General features: G+C 40.8%; 1 protein-coding gene across 1 annotated transcript; it reads left to right on the top strand.

The window, feature by feature from the left end:
- The first annotated feature begins 733 nt into the window (after positions 1-733).
- Positions 734-2,971, top strand: KRTAP24-1 (keratin associated protein 24-1). The gene is made up of 2 exons (XM_002716788.5): positions 734-844; positions 1,312-2,971. The coding sequence occupies exons 1-2, from the start codon at positions 787-789 to the stop codon at positions 2,166-2,168; spliced, it is 915 nt and encodes a 304-aa protein (XP_002716834.3). The 5' UTR covers positions 734-786; the 3' UTR covers positions 2,169-2,971.
- Positions 2,972-26,561: the final 23,590 nt, after the last annotated feature.

Below are 26,561 nucleotides of genomic sequence, written 5' to 3' on the forward strand. Positions count from 1 at the left end.
TACTGAGATGCACTGGGAAAACTCAGATTAAAAAAATAAAGTTTGAAGAATCTCTGTAGGTTTACATCGCTGTATATTTTACACATCCATCTGAGAAGCAGTAAAATTCAAGGGAAGTCTAACTGTCTTCTGCAAGGACAGTGCATTTTCCCACAATCCCTTCATCTCATCCTGCTGCAGCAGTCAGTACTGTTCTGTCTGAATTTATCACTTTTAATAAACACATTGCTATTTTCAATTCAGTGAAACTGTAAGTATGACTTACAATATATATTTTCAATAACAAAATGTCATCTTCAGTTTAAAGGAAAATCTTAAAGAAATTACTTCAGCATTCACCCTAAGGAATTCAAAGTAGTATTAAAAATATACAGTGCATATAAGAACCATATAGGATATTCAAATAAAATTTTTAAGCACAGTCATTCTCTTTTGTTGACATAGACTAAAAATAACTGCATTGTTCAACACAGGGATGAAATACAGTCTATGTGAAAAAGAAAGCAAATCAAAAGTAAAGTTTAGCTGGGGGAAAATGAGGAAAATATGTATCTGATAACAATTGAGTTACAGCAGAGACAATGGAACACATGCTATATAATCTGTCAACTAGGAAAGTACAATCTTGAGAAACTGGTCTTTGATATTACATGTTGCAGAAACTCTTCAAGAAAAGGAATTCGTAGAGGCTCTGGTTGCTTAGCAACCACTGACCCATGAGAGCAAGTTCTTTTTTTATCCCAGTGTGGGTCGCTGAGTTCACTGGGATTGCTGTAACTCTTGTGTATGGAAATCTCCAAACACACCATACGAGAAGTTGCCACTAGCATATGGCCTAGCACAGGTAAGAGTGTAGCACATTTTTGGGGAAATCAATTCTTGTTTTTAATAGGGCCATGCTTTATCCCCTCTTGTGAGTAACAAGGTTGAGAAGCCCAAAATATGGAGCTTATTTCAGAAGATAATGAAATTCTGTAGTCTTTTTCAGTTGCCAGAAATGGGGTAAATATATGTTCCTGTTTTACTTGTACTCTTGTTAGCCTTTTAATAACCATGCTGCTGAAGCCCATGGACACATGAACTCTTGTTAACTGCTGACTGATAGATGAGAGTTCACCTATTAACATTGAAATCACTATTTGCCAAAGCTATCGTCTATATATGATGAATGACCAGTGGTGTTAAAGTAGCAATGATGGATACTTCAAAGAAACAAAATATTTACTTTTCTATGAGTGTGAAGACATCAGCAGCTGTGGCTAAACAAAGTGTTAATGAGATGTTACTGTGTTTTTTCCCACAATAATACAGAGAGAAGGAAGAGAGAGAGGCTCCTGGGAATCCCAAGGAAAGATATAAATGTGCTCTGGCCACAGCCATACCATAATTGCCCAGCTAACACTGACATGCAGTCGGGCACCATGTCCTTTCTAGGCTATCCTGCATTTGGCGGTGCCACATCCTACAGAACACATTGTTATATTCCGGTAACAACTTCTGCTCCTCTTTCTTCTGAAGTGGTAAGCCCTGCCTTTGAACTCTGCTTACCCAGTAGCTGTCAAGGAGATCTCTGGCTCCTGGATCAAAGCCAAGAATCCTATTGTGAAGTACCAAGCTGCAAATCTCCAAGCTGTGAGCCCAAGACCTGCGACACAAGTTGTGATCCGCCAAACTCCTGTGGGCCCTGCAACTCCCCATCAGCAGGCCAAGTCATCACTGCCTGTGAAATCACCAATATCAGACCTACCCCCAGCTGCTGCCCAGGCACTCAAGCTAAGGGGTATGTATCCCGTTGCTACCCACTCACTCAATACGCATCCAAAGGCTGCCAGACACTTCGCCATTTCTCTACTTCCCTTGGGCAACTTAACTACTCACACAAGAGTCTTTGGCCTCTAAATTACTGTGGACTGGAGAACTCGGGGGTCAGATCCTACCAAAATCGTGGCTTTGTACCCAGTAGCTTCTCACCATCATGTTATATTGCCAGCAGCTACCAACCCCAAAGCTACTTAGTGAGAAATTGCCGATATCCGAGTTATGGGTTGACAAGGCGCCAACCTCTAAGCTGTTTACGTAGAAATTTGCCATCTCTGAGCTGTGTACCTAGTACCTTTCCACCTCTGAGATATTTATGCAGTGGTAGCAGACCTCTGAATTGCTATTGACCAGCAAAAAGCATTTACAGCAGCTAGAAATTGCCCAATTCTGTGAAGTAAGAATCTCTAACATTCTGCAAATTACCTTATGCATCTGAAGAACCTTATCATATTAGCCTCATATATAACTCCAGGGATTGATAACCATAGGCACTACCACCTGCTAGCTTTTATTCTATTGCTTTGTTAATAGTCTTTGTGTTAAAGTCTGATCCTATAGGTAGTAATATTTCTGGAGTCAGTGAGGAGATGCCACATGAAATATAGCCATTGCCGGTCTTTTTACTGTAAGCATCATTGTCCCTTACCTGCCAGTATGATCATCAGCTACCTTTCCTTGATGGACGGGTACACTTTTGCTTCAGAGCTTATTCTAGAATGCCAGTTCTTTCAGGAGGTTTGGCTTTTAATCAATATTTTTTTCAGCTGCCTTACTAGCACCTTGCTAATGAGCGGAGAGATAACATTATATGAAACATAATGAACTGTGCTTTTTCATCCTTTCCCTACTGACTTATTGAAACCAAGTGCAAATAGCCATGGCCAACTGGAACTCAAAAACAGAAGACTTCAGCAAATTTCTTCCAAAGAAGCCATAAAACATAGGATCAACCGGCACTTGACTTTTGTCCTGAATGCCTAGGAGAAAGCCTAAGAAGAAGATAAAGCACAACAATTGTTTGTAACAAGAATGATAAAATACTTTTATAGCTGCCTCATGATTAGTGTTAGTCTAGCTTTGCTGAATTGTTGCATTTTGATTTTGGAAACATGCCTGGTTCTTGGATAATAAACACATTTCTATCTGAAAAGAATGGCTTTCCTTATGCCTTATTTCACATTCACTAAAGTTTATCCATGTGCAGAACAACATACATAACTGATGAGAAGTTATTTCTGCTATTTATTTTATAATCTAAATCAGAAAATGTAAGGAAGATAGGCTTTGAAGTCCGTGGTTTTTATTTGTTAATTTTATTTTATTCTGTTTGTAACACATTAATTGTGTCTCTTTTAGAAAGTATGTGGCTGATATTGACATGGAAATTGGTAGGAATATTTGCAAAATAAGTAAATTTAGTAAAATGTGCATTGTGCATGAAATTTATGCATATTTTACTGCATAGCATGTGTATTTATTAGTTTTATAGGTAAGGTGTGGCAATTGAATAGAGTTAATATTGAATCCCTTGAAAAGTAATTTAACCTCTAAGTTTTCATCCAAAAATATAAATTAAACCATCTATCTTAGTAGTAAAAATAACATGATAGATATCCTAAGGTTTATGGTAAATAAAAAGTAAGTCTAATTTAAAGACAAATGTCATGGTCCCTGAAGTTGAGTATACCGTAGATTGGTAGACTGGGGTAGGATCACCAATGTCAAATCAGTGACCAAAACTGAAATTTACAAAGCAGGCAAATGTGGTTGGTAGCTTATTTATATATACAGTAGGCTTACTGTGCATAGAAAAAGACTTCTGAGGAAGTATTAATATACTCTTTCAGCTTCAACACTTCTGCTGGCCATCAAATCACTCTTGTATGTGTTCATTCAGTTTTCACAGAACTGTACTTGCCAAAAATGTTTTCTTTATATTGAGAAAAATATCTCTGTCCTTTGCAACCATCTATTGTCCATGTAGGAGCAGTTCAATACCTTTAACATAGGATAGGTGTTTAAGTATTTGAAAATAACTCTTTGTGTCTTAGCTGAGAATTATGTTATCCAAACTAAACAAAAATTCTTTCTGTTTGTCAGCTTTAATTGTAAATCTAGTTTTTGAATCATTGAATGGGACACGTTAGGGGCTTTAAGATTTATAAATCCGAGGGTGAGCACTGTGTTACACTGATGAAGCCACGACTTGTGATCCCGCATTTTGTACAAGAGTGTTTGGCTCAAGTCCCATCTATTCCACTTCCATCCCAACTTCTTGCTAATGTGCATCCTGGGAAGTAATAGATGATGGTCCAAGTACATGAGTCCCATCCACTCACGTGGGAAATGTGGATAGAATTTCACGTTCCTGGGTTAGGCCTGGATCAAACCTGGTTGTCCTGGGAATTGGGAAGTGAGCCAGCAGATGGAAAATAGCACTCTCTCTCTCTTCCCCCCCTCATCATATCTCTGTATCTCTATCTCTCTGGCCTCTGTCTTTCAAATAAATAAAAATAGACATTAAAAATAGTTATAGTTCCTATTCTCAAGAATTATTCATATAGGTAATGTATGGAAACAAACATAATATTTTTCAATCATATTAAGAACAACATTTGAACTTCAGAACAAGGGAAGAAGATGACTTCTAACTGGAAGAATGAGGGAACACTTCACATAAGAAATAGTCCTGACATTATGATTGAATAAGGAAATGACTAGAAGTCTGAGAAAAGGAGGCAGGGGTGACAGGAAAATTTGAAAAGAGCTGTGGTTAAGTTTGGCCAGAACAAAGGGCACATAAAATAACCAGTGAAAAATATTGGGAGAAAATACAGGACATTAAAGTCCTCGGGTAGGAAAGAATGAGCAAATAAGCAATAGCTATTAAATGAAAGATTTCTGAATATGGCAAAATCAAAATAAAATACTCCTGATAATATAAAATGCCACCCAGATGTTAAAATTAAGCAAGAGGGTGTGTAGGGGTAGGACTGTTGAGGCATATGAGAACTCTCCATATTTTCAACTCAGTTTTTCTATAAACATTAAATCTAAAAAAATAAACAAGCAACACAAAATAGAAAAAATCAGAATTGAGAGAAAATATGTATAATACATTGTTTTATATACACATATATTCACTATATTATATTCATGGTATAACAGTAATGCATTGCTATAATATTGGGTACTTCACTATAGTATATTATTTTAATTATTCTATTATTAGTTATTATTAATCTCCTACATGCCTAACTTATGAATTGAACTTTATCATAGTTTTTTAATCTAGGAAATAATAGTCTATTTACAGTTCAGTACCATCTGCAGTTTTAAGTGTCCTCTCGGGTCTTGGAATGCATCTCCTGTAGCTTAGGGAGACCTACTATATTCATTACAGAATTGCTTGAAAACTAAAAAATTGAAAATAATGGCAATTGCCATCAATAGCAGATCACAAACTAAACTGTAATCTAATCATGTTAGTAAATATTTTACAGCAATGTAAAAGAAAGACATTGTTCCATATGAATTAATATGATAAAAGAAATGTTATGACACAAAAAGAATGATTAAAATACAAGATACAAAATGTGACATGTTTTGTATAATCAGACACATAAAAATATATACTTTTCTATATAATATATGTTCTGTAGCCTGCTATATATATAATATATATACACATACACACTATGGTAATATATTAAATAGAATACATAAGGATAAGATTAAAAACTACACTATATTCTAAATACGCACACCCTATACAAAAATATATTTGTGTATACATATATACAATATTCTTTTTCTCTGGTAGAATATCTAATTGCTAATACCTTCATGTTATTATTAATAAAAATGTCGGGGATCATTGTGGCACAGCTGGCTACGGCACCACTTGGTACTCCTACCTTCTATATCAGAGTGCCTGGGATCCAGCGCCACCTCTGCCTCTTCTTTAGATATAGCTTCCTGATAATGCACCTGGAAGGCAGCAGATGATATCTCAAGTACTGAGTTGCTACCACCAACGTGGGAGATGCAGATAGTGTTTCCAGCTCCTGGCTTCTGCCTGCTTCAGCACTGGCTGTTGAGGACATTTGGACATTCAGCAGATGGAAGACTCCTCTCTCTCTCTCTCCCCCATATATTCTGACTTTCAAATAAAAAAAAAAAGGAGAATAAATAAACATTAATGATGGGCCCGTCGCCGTGCTGGCTCATTTGGCTAATCCTCCACCTGTGACGCCAGTATCCCATATGGGCGCTGGGTTCTAGTCCTGGTTGCTCCTGTTCCAGTCCAGCTCTCTGCTGTGGCCCAGGAGGGCAGCGGAGGATGGCCCAAGTGTTTAGGCTCCTGCACCTGCATGGGAGACCAGGAAGAAGCACTTGGCTCTTGGCTTCGGATCAGTGCAGCGCCGGCTGTAGCAGCCATTTGGTGGGGTGAACCAACGGAAGGAAGACCTTTCTCTCTGTCTCTCACTCTCACTGTCTATAATTCTACCTGTCAAATAAATAAATAAAAATAAAAAAAAAATAATGATAATAATAAATTTGAAAAGAAAAATTAAGTAGGCATCAATCTTCTAAGGCATGTTATCTTCTAGAATGTTATAGGATGTGAACATTTATGTTTTTCCTGATGAATTTCAGCTAAAATATTATGTTTAATTTTAAAAAGCACAAATTGTGTTCATAACTCCAGTGGCTGCTCATTTATAGAACTAAGCTGATTTAAATTAGTACTTAAATATACATAATAGAAACTTCTTTTCCCTTAAATTTCACTGCACAATTGACCAACACTTTCTACATCTTGACTAAAATTTTCTTTGTAAGAAAAAAGTCTCCTAGTTATATACTCAAAATATTATTTTCAGGGCCAGCATTGTGATGTAGCAGGATAAACCTCCTGCAGTTCTGACATTCCATATGAGCACCAGTTGGAGTCCAGGCTGCTCCACTTCTTCTTTTTTAAGAAAACATTCATTTATCTATCAGAAAGGTGGAGTTACAGAGAGAGAAGAAGAGAGAGATAGAGATAGAGATAGAGAGAGAGAGAGAGAGAGAGATTCCATCCACTGGTTCATTTGCCAAATGGCAGCAACAGTTGGGGTTGGGCCAGGCTGAAACTAGGAATGATGAGTTCCATCAGGATCTCCCATGTGAGTGGCAGGATCCCAAGTACTTGAGTCATTTTCTGCTGCCTTCCAGGAGCATTAACAGGGAGTTGGATTGGAAGCAGAGCGGCTGAGACTCAAATATAGCACTCAACTAGGATGCTGGTGTCTCAGATGGTAGCTTAACCCACTGCACCACAATGCCAACCCCAGGCTGTTCCACTTATGATCCAGCTCTCTACTGACGTGTCTGGGAAAGCAGTGGAAGATGGTTTTAGTGCTTGGCTCCTGCCACCTACATGGAGACCCAGGTGGAGTTCCTGACTCTTGGTTTTAGCCTTGGACAGCCCCATATGTTGCAGCCATATGGGGAATGAACCAATGAATGGAAGGTCTCTCTCTCTGCCTCTCTCTCTCCCCTCCCCACTTCCTTCCCTTCTTCTCCCTTTGTAACTTTGTGCTTCAAATAAGTAATTTTTTTAAAAAATATCATTTCCCACAGCTGTGAAAATTCTAAAAACCCTACTATAATGAAAGCTCACATCTTATATTTTCTCATTCTCTCTTTTATATACTGCAGAGAAAGGAGTGTGATGAAAGAAATACATGTACAGCCACTGTTCTAAATGCTATCAATCAAATAAAATCCTATCCTGAGATTTCTTTAATATACACTCAATTTAATGAATGATTAATGTCTTTTTTCATTTATATGCATGAAAATTTTGTTTTGATGGCTAAAAATATATATAATAAAATTTCAAAGAGTTGATAAAACTAGCACATTGTGTTTGCTATCAAAGGCCTTAATACATTGCATTATTATTGTATTTGTTTCCATCTACTGTCTTGAAAGTGTATTATTGTATTATTATCTTTTTGAACCCTTCTTCCACATATGGTATTTTCTGATGGTCATATAAAGTCTCTGTGATCCCTAAGCCTAATATGAAAGTTGATAGAGTTTTAAACTTTTTGTTCCATTGAGCTTCTTTTTTTGTTGTGTTGTTAAAGACTTATTTTTTTTTATTTGAAAGGCACAGTTACAGAGAGGCAGAGGAAGAGAGAGAGAGGTCTTCCATCTGCTGGTTTACTCCCCAAATGACCAAAATGGCCAGAGCCATGCCAATCCTAAGCTAGAAGCCAGGAGCCTCTCCAGGGTCTTCCACGTGGGTACAGGGGCCCAAGCACCTGGGCCATCCTCTACTGCTTTCCCTGGTCATAACAGAGAGCTGGATCAGACGTGGAACAGCCAGGACACAAACTGGTGGCCGTATGGGATGCCAGCACCACAAGTGGCAGCTTTACGTGCCATGTCACTATGAAACCCCTCCATTGAGTTTCTTAAAGGTTTCTTTTTCTTTGTGTTCTCCACCAAGTATCCATCATATTCTTCATGACCAAGTTTGTGTTCTGCATGTGACTTTGAAAATGAATATCATCTACCAGGAGCTCTGTAATGAGTGGCAGTCTGACCTGACAATTCAGTTAACCATATTGTCAGTTCCAATAAAGAAAGAGAATATTTCAGGATCATGCAACTCTATATTTATTCATAACTCCCAGCATTGCACTGCCCGTTTGAATTTCCGCCTCCACCTGCACTTGCTGAAATCATGATTCCCAGATTGCTTCAGAAGTATATCAGAAGTGCAGGTGAATCATGATCAAATAAGTGTACATATTGTTTCAGAACTAATAGAATTATCTTTGGTCTTCAGCCACTTGGGGTATTCACCATGCTTGTTCTTTTTGTCTGTTAGCTTAATCTGACTGACAGCTGGGGCCCTGTACATCAACAAGCTGCATGTGTAGAGTCAGGTCACTGACAGATCAGAAGAAAATGTAAGCTCAGATCTTGCCTTTGTTTTGTGTGCCTTACAATCTGGAGACCTGGAAACTCTGGAAGAAGGATGCTGTTGTGGACTGCTGTCACTACAGTCTAGTGCATTTCCTGGAGGAGTTAGCTAAACGCAGGAAGTAATCCTCTTTGTATTTAATTAATAGCGTACAATCTTTGAATTTGCATTTAGATTCTTTTCTTTAAATTTATTAATTTATTTTTAGTTCTTTGAAAAGAGGGGGAAGGAGAGGAAGAGAGAGAAACTGCCAATCTCTGATTTGCTTCTCAAACGTCCACTATAGCAGGGAGGACACCAGGATCAGGAGCTCCATCTGGTTCTCCCATGTGAGTAGCAGAGACCCAAGGAATTAAGCTGATACCTGTGGCCTCATGTGGTGTGCATCAGCAGGAAGTTGGATTTGAAGCAGAATCAGGACTCAAAGTCTCGCAATCCTACATGGGATGTGAGCATCCCTTCTGGGTGGCTTAACTCACGCTACCTTGATGCCCATGATTCTGATATTTAACATAAAAAAGAATTTTGTTAAAGCTTCCCTGGGGCTAGGCCTCAGCAGCAATACTTGAGTACCTGGCCTGCACTCCTGTGGCACCATGCCCCAAGGGGCAGGAGCCCAGAGAGACAAAGGGGTCCACCTGCCCTACCCGCAGCCCCAACAGTCAACCCCATGGTGTGGGGCTCCAGTGCCAGCCCTAAGCACCTAGGACACCTATGCGGACCACTGCCACCGCCATCGCGAGCTAGTGCCGCCTCGGAGCCCAATGCCAGTCACACCCATCCCTCACTGGGTGCTCTCACACCACCTACCTGCTTGTGGTCTGCGGGCGGGTGTGCACTTGCCACTTGGTGTGCACCAATTACAACTTGGAAATGCATGTGCAGACCCGCTGCCTGTACAGCTTCCTGCACTTCCTGCTCTACTGCAGCTGCAGCCTCTTGGTGCCTGCATTCTTCTGCCTGCACGCCCTGCTCCGATTCCAGCTCAAGCTGTTGGTGCTGCTGCAACTGCTGAGCCGATGGGGCATGGACTTCCACCTCATGACCAAGATTCGAGGAGAGGCTGGGCTGGTGCTTCATGGTCTTCGTGGACGCATGAGGGTGCCAGCCTTGACCCTGCCTCGCTGACTGTATCTGGTCTTCTCTGGATTGGGTGGGGCCAGTCAGGGCCATCTCCTTTCCATCCCCCTCCCACAGACCAGGTCTGCAGAACACAAGAGGCTTTTTCCTTCTAGTTCCTGTCCAGAAAAATATGGAGGGGGGGAGGGCTGAGACTTCTGGGACATGGGCACTGGTTACCTGCTTCTCACCCTGCCTGTGTGTGCACTACAGTGGGGTGGCCGCCTGCCTGTAGTAGCTGTTCACCCTATTTCGGGTTCCCTGTGCGGTACCTACCTGTCCAGTCTACACTTCCACAGCCTCAGTGTGACCTCCCCCTCCACAATCCACACCAAGAGACCCTGGGATCTTAGGGGCCTTAGGGGAACACCGCACTGCCACAAATTTCATTCCTCCCTAAGTCTTGTTTCAGCTTCCATATGCTCTCTGCCGCTCTGAGAGGCCATGAGGGTCCCAAATCACAGCCAGGCTTCAAGGTCACCTCGATTTGCTTAGGTGCAGTCCAGTAGGGAGCCACACAGGCCGGGGCCCAGCCTGCAGAGCTGCAGAAGCCCAGGACTCCACTGGAGGGCAATCTGGAGAGGTCGGGGCGGGTGCTGAAAGTCTTCAGTATGGATTTTGGAAAGGCTTGGGAGTGTGTGGCTTCAGTCTCTTTAAGGAACGCCCATAGTTGACACTTTCTTTCTTTTTTTTTTAAATTTTTTTTTTAATTTTTTTTTTTGACAGGCAGAGTGGATAGTGAGAGAGAGAGAGAAAGGTCTTCCTTTTGCCATTGGTTCACCCTCCAATGGCCGCCGCGGCTGGCGTACCACATTGATCCGATGGCAGGAGCCAGGTACTTCTCCTGGTCTCCCATGGGTGCAGGGCCCAAGCACTTGGGCCATCCTCCACTGCACTCCCTGGCCACAGCAGAGAGCTGGCCTGGAAGAGGGGCAACCGGGACAGAATCTGGCGCCCCGACTGGGACTAGAACCCGGTGTGCTGGCGCCGCAAGGCGGAGGATTAGCCTAGTGAGCTGCGGGGCCAGCTTTCATAGTTGACACTTTCATGTCTTGAGCATCCCAAACAATGTCAGAGGTCCCAGAGGGACAACAAAAAGACATGGTCAGACTGATTAGAATGCTGGGTACATGCCAGGGCCTTGCTGCTGTCATTCCATGACTGGATCACTGTTAAATCCTCGAGGGAGTAATGAGCAAAATGATAGGGGGCAGAGACAGGTGGTCAAGGAGGGCACCCCCAGGGAAGGGAACCCTAGGCTTTTGGCTCCCCTCTCTCTGCCATGCAGGCATGGTGGTCACCATGGGGCTTTGGTAATAGGTTAAGGACAGGGTGCTGTCATGGACCTTGGTGGCAAGTGAGAGGACCCCCGTGCGCAGGTATTAGGCAGACATACAGGGCTGTGATTCGGAGGATGGCAAGTAGACCAACACTGCAAACTGTCATCACATGGGCATAGGACTGGCCCCTGTGAACCTGCCCTGCCAGGTAGACCAGAGGCCCAGAGTGCTACCAAGAGAAGTATACAAAGGACTCCAACTGGGCAGTGCCTACCATTCTGTGCACTGAGGTCTCTCATTCATAGGTGCCTTCTGTACTTGATCTCCTGCATGAGGTCAGCTGCCAAGAAGTTGTCCCTAGAAGTTGTCCAGGTCCAGAAATGTTTTTTTCACAAAACCGTCAAGACCAAGAGAATTCTATTGTCATGATCATGAATTATTTGTTAGTGGGTGCTCAGGCACTCAGAATGGGACTAAACATTAGAATGACAGTGTCTGCTCTTATCTACCAATCTGCATATTTTCTAAAAAACTCTTAAATTCTTTTCAACCCAACTGGAGAACACCTTGAATCTCTATTTTGTGCAAGAACTGGGTGAAATGTGAATCTTGGGTAAGTTTGAGAAATATTTATTGACTGACACACCAGAAGGAAAACACCAAGTGTTTCTTTGTTTGAGATTCACATGCTGTGACTAAGGCAGAGTGATTTATGGAAGAACCTGAATTTAAATCCATAATCTGCCACTTACAGATTTTAAAGCTTAAACTGTCACTTAATCCTCTAGGATTTTATGGAGTGAAGGCTTCTGAAAATTCAGGAAGACAGGATATAAAATGCCCTCACACGATGCCTGGGGCCTCTGTTCAACACAGGCTAGTCATTCTTATCATCTTAAAAATGAAGGGGGAGGGCGGCGCCATGGCTCAATAGGCTAATCCTCCGCCTTGCGGCGCCTGCACCCTAGTTCTAGTCCCGGTCGGGGTGCCGGATTCTGTCCCAGTTGCCCCTCTTCCAGGCCAGCTCTCTGCTGTGGCCCAGGGGTGCAGTGCAGGATGGCCCAAGTGCTTGGGTCCTGCACCCGCATGGGAGACCAGGAGAAGCACCTGGCTCCTGGCTTCGTATCAGTGCAATGCACCGGCCGCAGCGTGCTGGCCGCGGCAGCCATTGGAGGATGAACCAACGGTAAAGGAAGACCTTTCTCTCTGTCTCTCTCTCTCTCGGTCTACTCTGCCTGTCATAAAATAAATTTAAAAAAATGAAGGGGGGCCGGCGCTGGGGCTCAATAGGCTAATCCTCCGCCTGCAGTGCCGGCACACTGAGTTCTAGTCCCAGTTGGGGTGCCAGATTCTGTCCCAGTTGCTCCTCTTCCAGTCCAGCTCTCTGCTGTGGCCCAGGAGTGCAGAGGTGCAGTGGAGGATGGCCCAAGTGCTTGGGCCCTGCACCCGCTTGGGAGACCAAGAAAAGCACCTGGCTCCTGGCTTCGGATCTGCACGGTATGCCGGCCTCCGTGTGCCTGCCAAAGAGGCCATTGGGGAGTGAACCAACGGAAAAGGAAGACCTTTCTCTCTGTCTCTCTCTCTCACTGTCCATGCTGCCTGTCAAGAAAAAAAAATGAAGGGGGCCAGCACTGTGGCATAGTGGGTATAGCTGCTGTCTGCAGGGCCGGAATCACATATGGATGCTGGTTTGAGTCTCAGCTGCTCCACTTCTAATCCAACTCTATGGCCTGGGAAAGCAGTGGAAGGTGGCCCAAGTTCTTAGGGCCCTGCACCCAAAAGGGAGACCTGGAAGAAGCTCCTGGCTCCTGGTTTAGGATTGTTACAGCTCCGGCATTTGCAGCCAATTGGGGAATAAACCAGCAGATGGAAAACTCTCTCTGTCTCTCCTTCTCTCTGTGTGTAGCTCTGACTTTCAAATAAATAAATAAATAAATCTTTTAAAAAAATAAAAAAAATGAAAATGAAAATGGGGGCCAAGATTGTGGCACAGCTAAGCCAAGGCCTATAATGTTGATATCCCATTTGGGAGCCATTTCAAGTCCTGGCTGTTCCATTTCTGATCCAGCTCCCTGCGAATGCACTTGAGGATACAGTGGAAGATTCACCAAATGCTTGGGCCCCTGCCACCATGTGCAAGACCTGGATGGAGTTCCAGGCTCCTGGCTTTGGCCTGGCCTACCCCAGGCCCTTGAGACCATTTGGGATTTGGGAAGTGAAGCAGAGAATGAAAGGCCCCTCCCCCCCCCTTTGTGTGTGTGTGCATATAACTCTGTCTTTCAGATATATATGTAAATCTTAAAAAAAATATTGATGACAGAGCCTCCATTGTAGACAGTGGGTTAAGCCACCACTTAGGATGCCTGTATCCCATATTGGGCTCCTTTAAAAAATCGTGGCTGCTTCATTTCCCAGTCAGCTTCCTGCTAATGTACCTGGGTAGACAGTGAAGCGTGGCCCAAGTACTTGGCCCCCTGCCACCCATAGGATAGAGCAGGATGGTGTTCCTTGCTTCTGCCTTCACTCTGACTGTTCTGGCCAATGATTGAAAGATCATATGCGTGTGTGTGTGCGTGTGTGTGTTTCCCTCTCTTTCTTCTCTTTCTGCTTTTCAAACAAATACGTCTTTAAGAAACATGAAGATAGCCTCTCACATAACCAGTTTTACGACCTTTTTTTTTTCTTGTAAAGATACCACTGAGAATAACAATTCAAGGTACAAGAGCTAGTTAGAAGGAAACTAGAACCAGAATCTGGATTCCGTGTCTTGTTCAATGTATCTGCGGGCAGTCTTTTCCTCACTACCGCTTCCTATACGAAATGACTTCCCATCAGGATCCTCTGGTCTCTCTCTTCTCATTTATTCACTCAGTCTCTGAGGAAGTGAAGGCAACTTCAGGATTAACAATGTGGAAAAACTAAGTTGGCTTGTGACCTTCCCCTCCTTTTATTCCTGTAAAAACCTACCACAAATGTACAGTCCCACTATTCTTTCCATTGGGGGAAGCACCTTCTCAACAGATCCACCCTGCTATGGGCAAGTCTGTCTAATTCTGGGGTTCACTGATAACAAGACCATTTATTTTAACAGAGATAATTTTACATCTTGACATCTAACAATAATAAATGGGTATATGTGTTCTCTGTGCACAATTTCTCTCAATTTCTAAACATTCAGGGCTCAGTTTTTAACAAGAGGTATCTTTTCAGAACCCCAACACCATGCTTCCTATAATAGGTCACAAAACTAATCATTTAAGGAGGATTATCTATCTCCTAATGAATACCTAATTACTGAACATATGCACCATGCAACATGACCTGAGTGCAAATTATTAAAAATGTTTATGGTATAAAGAAAATCAAACAGTAACCCTCTAGGATGTTACCCATTTTTCCCGTTGTGGCTTTCACACTTAGGATTCACTTAGTAAGTGAATTGAATTTGAAATTGGAAAATATTTATTTGATAGAATGTAGACATGCCCTTACGTTTTCAGAGACTAATGTCATGGGGAAAAGCAATGGGTGTTGAAACAAGTTCATGAGGAGAGAAAAACATCTTTTAGATCCAATACAATGCTATAAGCTTTCCAAGACTGGTACTCTAAGATCAGACAGTGCCAAGCACACTGCATTTGATGCCCTAATGTGAGGAAACTAAAGGAAATATCCCAAGAACAGTAAGTCTCCAGTGCACATATCCCTTTACTTTCTACTAGGACACTGTCCTGAAATACTGAATTATATTAATTCTATAATATATACACCAAAACAGTGAGTGGAAATGAGTAAAGTGTGGGTAATAACTACAAAAGAAAATATTTAAATATTGAATCTTGGGGCAGGTGTTTGGTCCAGCAGTTAAGATATCATTTGGGGCACCCACATCCCATAATGGTTTCTGTCTTATTTGAGTATAAGCTGCACTCCCATTTCAGCTTCCTGTTAATGCAGACCCTGGGAAGCAGAAAGTGAGTCCCTGCCTCCCACTTGTTAGAGCAGGATTGAAGTCCTAGTTCCTGATTTTGGAATGGCCCACCTTGGTCATTATAGGTACTTAGGAGTTTGGGTCAGTGAACAACAGTCTCTCTCTTTCTATCTGTTAGCAAAAGCCAAATAAATGCAATTTCTTTTAAAATTTGTACCTGGCTGCTGGCTTCCGATCAGCGTGGTGCTCTGGCCGCAGCGCCACCGGAAGCAGTGGCCACTGGAGGGTGAACCAACGGTAAAGGAAGACCTTTCTCTCTGTCTCTCTCTCACTGTCCACTCTGCCTGTCAAAAAAAAAATTGTATCTAAATGAAAGTAAAATCTTTGGGGGAGAATTTTGTAGAGCTTAGAACTTATATTCCTGAAATTGTATGGATTTGAGGAAAATGGTCTAGAACAGGAATAAATGCATAAAAAATTTTTCAAAAAAAATCTTATGTCTATGGAGCTCTCAATTTCAACTTTAAAACACATAGCATCTGTAACTACAACCAATAAAGAATGAGGACAGAGGAAATAGAGTGAAGATAAGAGGATGGGAGGGAGACAGATTCAGAGAGGAGTGGGGGAAAAAGGAGTGAAAGGAATAGGATAGGAAAAAAAAAGAGGGAATATAAAGAGATGGGTTGGGAAGGGAGGTGAGGTAAAGAGGATTATCTAAATCTTTTCTGAAAAGATCCCTTTCCTGTCCCCATGAAGGAATCACTAAATAGGAAACTCAATAGACAATCTTCGAACTGGAAGGGTCATGAAAAACTTAGAATTTCTGCTAATGGTAATGGGTTCTTTGAAGATTATCTTGTAAATAGACAGAGACAATAGCTATGCTAACTTTCTGAATAATTGTGAATAATCATGTTAGTGTATAGATATGTATACATAGACATCCCTTTTTATTATAATTCTTAAACTTCTATGTTTCTTCAGAAATCACTGTTCTACTGTTTTTTTTTTTTTTTTTTACAGATTTGTTTATTTCAAAGGCAGATTTACAAAGAGGCAGAGGCAGAGACAGAGAGAGGTCTTCCATCCACTGATTCACTCCCCAGATGGCTGGGCCAATCCGAAGCCAAGAGCCAGGAGCTAATTCTGGGTCTCCCATGTAGGTACAAGGACCCAAGGATCTGGCCATCTTCTACTGCTTTCTGAAACTGTAGCAGAGGGTTGGATTAGAAGTGAAGCAACTGGGTCTCAAACCGGCACCCATATGGGATGCCAGCACCACAGGTGGCAGCTTTACCTGCTAGGCCACAGCGTGCCCTCTACTGTTCTTAAAAAGCATATTTATACCATCTTCAGTTTTAATTATGCTTAACACTTGGGTATAATAATCATAGCAAGTATGCTACCACTATAACTTAGAAAATGGTTTATTAAAAAGGGACAACTTAGCCAGAACACTATTTTTTTCTTGACTCTCTTGAAATATAAGAATAACGATTTAAAGCATAACAGTGCAATCCAGCCTTAGGCACAGAATAGCTACATTTCTTATTGCTTTCAGGCAAAATATAATACTGTAATAAAATATTAATAGAAGTATAATATAAAATCACAAGTGTTCCAGTGAACTGGTAGGATAGCTCTATTTGACAGAAATAGTTGTCATAGTTTTCAAGAAAGCTGTATCTTCTCATTCCAGAAGTAAGAACTCATTAGTCTAAAAAAACAACTAACCGAAACATATGTGCAGGTATACTGGGTGGCTCAACTACAAGAAACTCGTACATATGATTCCTGAGGGATTCTTTTAGGAGGCACACACTGAAACAGCAATTTCAGGTGATGACAGTTAGATCAGACACAACACAGCCCAAATTCTTCTTCGCTAATCTGAATGTGGGGCCCAATTTTATTCTTTGGATTCCAGGGCTGGTTATCATTCTTGCTAATCAAGAGCATTAGCAGACCTCTACACAGAATCCCAAGTCCTGAAGTTCTGTTATTCCCAGTAATTGCAAAACAGCATTCCATGTAATCAACATCTGTTTACCAAGTTCCATAATTTTTCTATACATGGAAAATTTTGGATACTTGCTATTATATCAGAAAATAAATTTTAGAAATGTTAACATAACATATTAAAAAAAACTGTTAAAGTCAGAGTGTTATCAAAATCACTACTAAATGGGGTCTTGGGATATCAGTAAACAGAGTTGTTAGAAACTTTTGAAATGTCTCTGTTGTTTCCACAGATATACATCTAATTTATTTTTTATTTGAAAGGCACAGTGACCAAAAGAAAGCGAGATACAGAGAGAGTTTCCATCCTCTAGTTCACCCCCCACCCCAAATGCCCACATTAGCTGAGCCAGCCAAGGCCAAAGCTGAGAGCCAGGAACTCAAACCAGTTCTCCTACGTGGATTGTAAGGACACAACTATTTGACCCATCATCTGTCACCTCACGGGGTGCTCAATAAGAGGAAGTTGGGATGGGGAGTAGAACCAGCACTCAAACCCAGGTACTGTGACGTGGGATTCAGGTGTTTCTAATAGTGTCTTGACCACTGTGCCAAACACACAACCCCACAGTTGGCTCTGTTCATTTTGCCATCTTGAGAAAGATCATAGAGCTGAACCGAAACTCCAAAAAGTCGTTGAGGCCTACAACTTTAAAAAATACAAAGTCAATGTTTTTTTTTGTTTGTTTTTTTTTTTTTTTTTTTTTTGAGTGCATAATCCTCCAGTTTCTCAGTATAAAATCTAGAGGCTATTTGGAGGACAGGACTGTGGCTTGTGGGACAGCATGTGTGTCTATGGGAAGTGGAAATGGGGCGGCTGTCACAGCAGTCAAGTCATACCAGCATCTGAGGACTGGAAAAATATCACATGATTGTGCAAGACCAGACCTAGCGTTAAACGACTGTTCATTTGTTCTGGTTTTGTCACTATATAATTGTGTGATATCCACCTATCATATGGTCATCCTGGGCCTTGGTTGTCCTATCAGTAAAACAAGAAGATTGAATTTAATGAACATTTACACTTCTCAGATATAATGATTCTGTCATTCTAGACATTGCCTGTCTTAAAATATTTTATGGTGTTTGCTTATGACTTCCTTCTGTGCACTCCCTTCCCAAAGTACTTATCAGAATCCACCCAAGTCTTGCAATGTCGCTTAATGATACAGGCATATTTTAATTACATGCCACGAAGAAGCTATTAAACCATGGGAGATGCACTGGGTTCTGTTTCACCTTCATTATTAAATTGTCAAGAATTAGCAATGGAAGCTTTATACCTAACTTATTTCTTAAGACATTGCATTTGGGTGAATGTTAATTTGCATTTCAAGGGAGAACAATCAAAGGAAATGCCATAGGAGATTGGAATTTTCTCCATGAGTTAGTTTTTGAAGGAGAAGCTGCAAATGGCAGTCATTTTAACTCACGGACTCCACCCCTGCTGTAAAACAGTGTGCCTAAGTACAGTAGTAAAACCTGCCTGGACCCTCAGGCCAGATCATAAAAGCTTTGCACTGAACAGCAGCCCTTGTGTCTGATTGGATTTCACAACTGAAAACACTAAATGCCATAATAAGGTAATCATAAGGTACACACTAATGTTGACCATCTAATATCTATAATTTATTAGCCCTATAAAAGAGTAACTCAATAAAAACTATGGCATATTTTCGCAAACAACACATTAACTGGAGTTCAGCTAGGCTGGGATCTGGTCTACTTCCAACAGTTGATGAGAAAACTTATCAACTTGTATATTCCTTCCTCAGGTAGAGTCAGAGATAGAGTGTGTTCATTCGCAAAATGACAAAATAAAAGGAAAATGGAAAGAATAGACAGGCATGCTGATAGATGCAATCATCAGCCTTAGAAACTCAAGGAATGCAGAGAACAGACGTTGATTGTAGCCCAGCACCAGAATGTGACCTGACCACAGGGCAAATAGGGAAGCAGAGGCGGTCTGTACAGAAATCACCTTCACACAGTGCAATATTTCTCAGCATAGGAAGAAGCGATGTAGGGAATTTTTATTTAGTTTCTAAAAATGTTACATGGGTTTGGTAGCTAAATCACTCTGATAAATGATATTTCAATATAAGGCCAGAACAAATACTTCTCACCATCCAGCCTACCACGTTTGCTCTATTCCTTTTTCTCATTATTCTTGCCCAGAGGCAACATTAGTTGTAAAATAATATATCTGAGAAAAAAATTTAAATAGTGTGTGATTACATTAAGCTAATTTCTCAGAGTCATATTGCCGAGATCTCTGCTTTTGACTTGCTGTCATTGCAGAATCTAATATTGGGCAATAAGTACACTTATTAAGGATTTTTATTTTCATTTTTTGGAAGCATTTCATTTCTGGAAGTATTTCTGTGCATCAGTCTGTTTAGATGACAACTGATTTGATGAAGGGGCCATGCTGACATGTTCTAGAACTCTCTAGGAACATGACGATTAAGAATGAAAGGCTTGATGCCAAAAAAGGGAGAGGGAAAGGTCAGGGACATTGATTTATTTTTGCACTGTTCTTACTCCTAAATGTCCTGGAAGGATCATTACCTGCTCCATGCCAAAAAAGATTCAGTAGCACCAGCCCAGTGCCTTCGTGGAGATCAGGCTGGGAGCTACATAAATCAAATTGAGCAAGGAGGGATTTGTCACAGCAAGGCTCAGTTCATTGTGGGAAGAGGTCACATTTATGTGAAAGGCTTCAGGGATGTAGTCTTTAAAGAATTTCTTTTCTTAAGTTTTGAAAGCTGGAAAGGCAATGCTAACATCATTTTAATTGTAACTGATTAAAACTAAAGTTAATCAGTACTACATCCATGTATGATTGGCATGATTCTAATATATTTTTCCTGAGGAAAAATCTGCAACCCAATAATTAATTAAAGCGTCTATGTGTTCAAGCTTCCAGCCTCCACGGTTGCTAGACGCCTATAGTAGGCATAGCATATAGATTACCTATCTTGCCATAGAGTGGATAATGTCTACTTTGATGTATCTGGTTTGGTGTCTGACATCTCAAAGTATTTCCTATCTCCTGACCATCCTAGATCTCTGTTGTGGATATCTCATGAGATCTGTGATGTCATTTAATTTCTTTCTGTATTTTTTGCTCTCTGCAAATGTTTGAAATCTCAGAGTATCAGAACAAAGCTATTAATGTTATTTAATAGACTTTTACTTTTATTCAAGAAGTTAATACAAATATTTAGAAAAACTCATTTGTAACCAAGGTTGAAAGGTCTTAGTTACCTATTTCTAATGAAAAGGGAAACTACACCTATAGGAAACCATTTGTTTACGCTGTGTGGTGATTTACTGAAAGAAAACATCGGCAATAAATAAATCAAAATTTTGTTTCTGGTGAGTCTTTTCCTTGTTAAATTATTTTTCTTTTGGAGAAACTGCAGACTCTCAACTTTTCATTGCAATACAAAGATGTTAATAGTATAAAATCACCTTAAAATTCAACCAGTAACTTGACAAAGTAGCTGTAAGTTATTCCTAGCTGTGTCTTAATCATCACTGAGAAGGAATAATTGGGCAAGGGCAGAAGCAGGTGGACATTGATACTGGAGAAGAGAAAATGAGGAAGGAGACATGCTGTATGTGACAGCTCACAATGAACCAACAACTGCAAAACTACAAATTATTCATTGCTTTCTTGTTCATTTCTTTGTTTTATTCTGTGCTTCTAGAACTTGAAAAAAATTTGCTTTACACCAAGTTAGATGACTTTGCTTTGATATTTCAAAAATGTTCCTTTTGTCTGTCTCTGGTTCTTCATCTCCTTAGTTCTTTCTTCCTGAATGAAGAAATATTTTTACCCAAATATACCAAACACAGTAGTATGTTAAATGAACAAGGCAAAGGCACATTATTACTGATGATTTTTTCTTTTTTCTTTTTTTTTAAGATTTATTGTATTCATTTGAAAGGCAGAGTTACAGAGACAGAGGCAGAGAAAGGGGGGTGGGGTGGGCTTCCAGCCACAGGTTCACTCCTCAAATGGCTGCAACTGCCAGAGCTGGGCCAATCCAAAACCAGGAGCCAGAAGATTCTTCCGGGTCCCTGACATGGGTGCAGGGGCCCAAGGACATGGGCCACCCTCCACTGCTCTCCCAGGCCATAGCAGGGAGCTGGATCAGAAGTGGAGCAGACAGGACTCAAAACCAGCACTCATGGGATGCTGGCACTGCAGGTGACACCTTTATTCTCTACACCACAGCACTGGCCTCTTCTTTTTCCTTTTAAAGATTCATTTATTTATTTGAGTCAGGGATACAGAGAGACAGAGAGAGAGGGAGAGAGTGAGTTTCTAGCTGCTGGTTCACTCTTCAAATGCCTGTAATAGCCAGGGCTGGGCCGAGCCAAATCCCGGAAGCAAGAATTCCATCTGTGTATCCCATGAGTTGGCTGGAACCCAAGTACTTGAATTCTCACATTCTGCCTCCCACAGGCATTTGAAAGAAACTGGATTGGAAGTGTAGAATAACTGAGACTTGAATCTGTACTGTGATAAGAGACATGGGTATCTCACAGTCTAACCCACTCTACCAGGACATCTGCTTCAATCTTATATTTTCATATTACCTCTAAGAACATCAAACTGGTGTCAGTAGAAACAAGGAAAACAAACTTGTAGTCCTCATCTTGGCTCAGAACTATAGATATAAAAATAATACAGACAACGGTCAAACGTTTCTGAGACAAAGACCTCTAAAATGCTAACCTCACAAATCATTTACAGACAGAAACACAGGGCAATTTGATAAATTTGTTAGCATGGAAAGCTATGTCTTGGTGATTCAATTCATTCAATATGTATTTGTTGAAGACCTACTTTGTACCTGAGTCTATGGGGACTAAAATTGCTATTTGGATCTGCTCTTTATTTTCTAAAAGAAATCTCAGCTGATTGATACAAATCTGTTTTATTGTTCTATGCAATGAACAGAGAACTATTCCATTTTTGAAGTAGGAACTTTCAGGAATACTTGTTCTGTTTCATGCTTATTTCTTAATAATCTAGTAAGTATGTCTTGTCTTTTCCTTTATGTTTCTTTTTTCAACCCTTGAGAGTGCTAGTGACTTGAGTTTGAACCAAATATGAATTAAGTTAGCACCTCATGAAAACATGCCTTCCACTATACAATTCCTTGTCTTTCTTCATTCTTGGAGACATCTCCAAACTATTATCTTTGTTCTACTTTCTTCTTGCCTTTCAAATGTTGTCTTTTGGCTAAAAGCAATCAGAATACACTCTTTCTTCCTATATGCTGCCCTTTCAAAATGTAGTGTGTTATGTTACAGCTTGGGATGATCACATTCCCCCACCAGAGACCCTGAGTCAAGTTCTAGCTCCACTTCTATCCAGCTCCCTGCTAACACACACCCTGGGAGGCAACAGGTGATGGCTCAAGTACTTGAGTCCCTGCTTGACATGTAGGAGACCCTGGTTGAGTTCTAGGCTCCTGGCTTTGGCCTGGTCCAGCCCTGGCAATTGTGGGCATTTGGGGAATGGATCAGCCGACAGAAAATACCTCCCTCTCTCTTTTTGTCTCTATCTCTCCCTCTCCATCTAAATACAATGAAATAAGTTTAAAAAATTTAAAATATACTGTGACAGATAAGCCTATTGATTAGGCATTATAGTGAGTATAAAATAATCCCAAGGTGGGAAATTTAGGTGCCTGCTTTTAAAAAGCAAACTTATTTACTGAGTACATATTTATGCTAAATACTAAAAATACCATGAAGTGAATTTCTACCAAATTCCAACATACTTTTTGTTTATTATTTAATCATTTCCACACAATAGTCCTATGCTGTAGGTACCATAACCACCATTATGTAAATGAGGGAATTAAAATGATTGTGCAGGTTATATTCTTTCCCTTGGCTTCAGGATGAAATCTTGCAGACCAAAATTACATTTAAGAAGTAGGGAAATGGTACCTGGGTATCCTTGGGATAAACTTGTGCTCTGAACTGTTTAGCCCAGACTTATCTAAAATGGGCAGTTCCTCACAGCACTGTATGCTCCAGCCAGCTTCCTAGGCCATAAGGATTCTAAATACGGATTTGGACTCAATTTGCTATTATTTTCACTTTGTTGACTTCATATATTTATTCTTTTTTTTTTGGACAGGCAGAGTGGACAGTGAGAGAGAGAGAGAGAGACAGAGAGAAAGGTCTTCCTCTTCCTTTGCCGTTGGTTCACCCCTCAAGTGGCTGCTACTGCCGGCGCTCTGCGGCCAGCGCACTGAACAGATCCAAAGCCAGGAGCCAGGTGCTCCTCCTGGTCTCCCATGTGGGTGAAGGGCCCAAGAACTCGGGCCATCCTCCACTGCACTCCCGGGTCACAGCAGAGAGCTGGACTGGAAGAGGAGCAACCGGGACAGAACCGGTGCCCCAACCCGTACTAGAACCCAGTGTGCCAGCAGCGCAGGTGGAGGATTAGCCTAGTGAGCCGTGTCGCCGGCTGACTTCATATATTTCTAACAACAAAGAGTAGCTGGGAATTTAGTGGTTTAAGATGTGGGAATTTGTTCCATCAAGTTCCATTAGAAATACCACTAATGCATAGAGATATGATCAGAGAAAGATCAAAGTAATCAATTGTTATTAGTAAATAGAAGAATGAAATAGACTGTGTTACCTTAAGAAGCTAATATGATTTACCCAAATTGTTGTGGGATGACCTCTAGCTGGGCTTGGTCCTGGTTCTTGGTCTATAATACAGGCAGGAATTCATGGTGGAGACAAAGCTAATAAAGTCAGGCAGAGAAGGAAGATTTATTTACATGCAAATTGAAAGTACACACTCAGGAAGCAGTGGAGGAAAACTTAGAAGACAGCTACAATCAACAAGATTGTGGCTGTTTTTTTATATGATCTGGAGGTGTACGGGGTGGTGCTTTGGGTGGGGTTTAAATTTTGTATTCAAAGGGGTTGGAGTTTTTGGTGGAACTTGAGTACTGCCCATTTCCATGCCCTTTTTTGTAACTCTTGGAGCTGCCTTGGTGTCAGATACGTAATTGGAGTGGGAGTATGAGCCATAGTAATTTTATTATCATGATGTTTTATCACTCTAAAGGTCTTCATGGGGGCAGAGCATACATCCATATTGGATAATTCTACTTAGCACTGATGCCAAGTTGCAAAATCACATAACAGAGTTTGTGGTCTTCTGCTACACAGAAATGGTGGAGGGAGGAAGGTGGTTTTGGGTGGTACACTGAAGGTGATGGTTTTGTGCAGCTGGGACCATGCTTTCGCTTAATCCAGGCTGTCCTTTTGGCTGAGGCTACTGCTCAGGCCAGTCAGGGCTGTCAAACCTCAGCCCCTCTCTGCCAGTGCTATCTCCCTCCCTACATCAATACTTACATTACAGTCAAGAATATCATTGTTCTTACTACTTCTTTTTGTTGTTGTTTTTAAAGATTTTATTTATTTATGTGAAAGGCAATGTTACAAAGAGACATCTTCCATATGCTAGTTCATTCCCCAGATGGCAGCAACAACTGGGGCTGGGCCAAGCAGAAGCCAGGAGCCAGGGCTTCTTCAGGCTCTCTCACATTGGTAGCAGGGGACCAGGGACTTGGGCCATTCTCCATTTGCTTTCCCAGAAGTATAAGCAAAGAGCTGAATTGAAAGTGGAGCAATTGGAACACAAACTGGATCCCATATGGGATGCTGGCACTGCAAGCAGCAGCTTAGCCCACTGTATGACAGCACTGGCCCCATCATACCACTCTTTCTAAATGACTTTCATGAGCATATTTTGAATAACGCTTTCAAATAAAATCAATACATCACATACCTTTATACTCCTTTTCAAAAATATTAGTATCTATATAAGGTCTTTATGTTAAAATTCTGTAATTAATGTACACATTTGACTTTTTAATATAGGGTAAATAAACATATTATACCTCAATAAGTATCATAGAAAGCATATCTGTACAGAACTCTGAATAACTTGCTTATTGCTTTTTTAAAAAATCTGCTTTACTCAACTGATATGAACCTGGAAGTATTTTGTTTCAGGAAATTACTACACTTAGTTTCAAGGACACAAATGTAACCACTTACATTACCAATTATTTGTAATAATATGAATATGTAAGATTAAAAAGCAATTCTTTGGAGAGGGCATTGTGGTACAGCAGATTAAGTTAATGCTTGGGAATCCCATATCCCTTATCAAGGGATCAAGTCCTTTCTTTGCTTCCAATCTGGCCTCTGGCTAATACACTAGGAGGTAGCAGATGATGACCCTGCCACTCAGGTGGGATCTCTGGATGGTGTTCCTGACTCCTAGCTTTGGCCTAACTGAGGCCAGTAGTTGCAGGCATTTGGGAGGTGAACCAGCAAATGAAAGATCTCTCTCTCTCTCTCTCTTTTTCCTCTTCTTCTTTCTCTCTCTCTCCCCCTTTAAATAGGTGAAACTGAATAATTAAGCATTTAAAATAACTACTCTTCATGCCTGTCCCTCACCAATCAAAGCAGTAACAGAAAATTAATTCCTTTTTCTTAAAGCTTTGTTTTTCCAAGCCTGCTTCCCAAAGCAAATCCAATAAAGCAGACAATGTGATCACAGCTCTTGCCAATTATTAGTTAACTAAGAAAAGAAGGAGGGCAGGCATTAGATGAAGCCCTTAAAATGCCACTTGAGACATTTGCATTCTATATCAGAGTTTACTGGGTTTGATTCCTAGCTCCAGTCATGAGTTTGGCTTCCTGCTAATTCAGATCCTAGGAGAGCGCAGGTAATGGTTCAAGTACTTGTGTCTCTGCTACCTATGTGGGAGAGCTGAATTATTGAATAGCCCATTGGAGCAAACCAATGGATGGGAGGTCTCGCCCTTTCTGTTTCTCTAGCTCTATCTCTGCTTCTCAGATACCTAAAAAATGCTAACAAAAGAAGGGATACCATTGTGTGTATACCTGTGAGTGTACTGTGTATTATGTATGTGTAAAAGAATGTCAGTAATTCTATGTCCCTTTTAATTTAAACTATGTATTCTCTCATTGTTAGAATTTGAATTATTATTCTTGACTACCCACAGGATCATGAAACTATGGAATCCTAATTCAGTTAGTTCCCTAGTAATTTAATAAATCAAATTTGTTTGTTTTTCTTAAATAAAATTTCTCATAGTGTATCACTTCCTCTAAGCAATTTGCTGCCATTTGTCCCAAGCATAGAATGCTGCCAAAATACATGACTAGTGTTTTCTTAATATATACATCTGTACACATAAAATAAATGAATCATTGGAAAGAAGGGTTTATATGTGTATGATATACATGACACCCAATGTTTATGCTTAAATATATTATAAAAAGATGGCAAGATTCCCTCCAGGTTCTGCAGTTG

This window comes from Oryctolagus cuniculus, chromosome 4 (genome assembly GCF_964237555.1).
Source record: "Oryctolagus cuniculus chromosome 4, mOryCun1.1, whole genome shotgun sequence".
NCBI classification, from domain to species: Eukaryota; Metazoa; Chordata; class Mammalia; order Lagomorpha; family Leporidae; genus Oryctolagus; species Oryctolagus cuniculus.

What these genes read in the sequence shown, in the direction of transcription:
- KRTAP24-1 (XM_002716788.5), top strand. Translation starts at nt 787, where the DNA reads ATGGAAATCTCCAAACACACCATACGAGAAGTTGCCACTAGCATATGG. An exon ending in TAGCATATGGCCTAGCACAG is followed by an intron (nt 845 to 1,311) that starts GTAAGAGTGTAG and finishes ACAATAATACAG; the next exon opens with AGAGAAGGAAGAGAGAGAGG.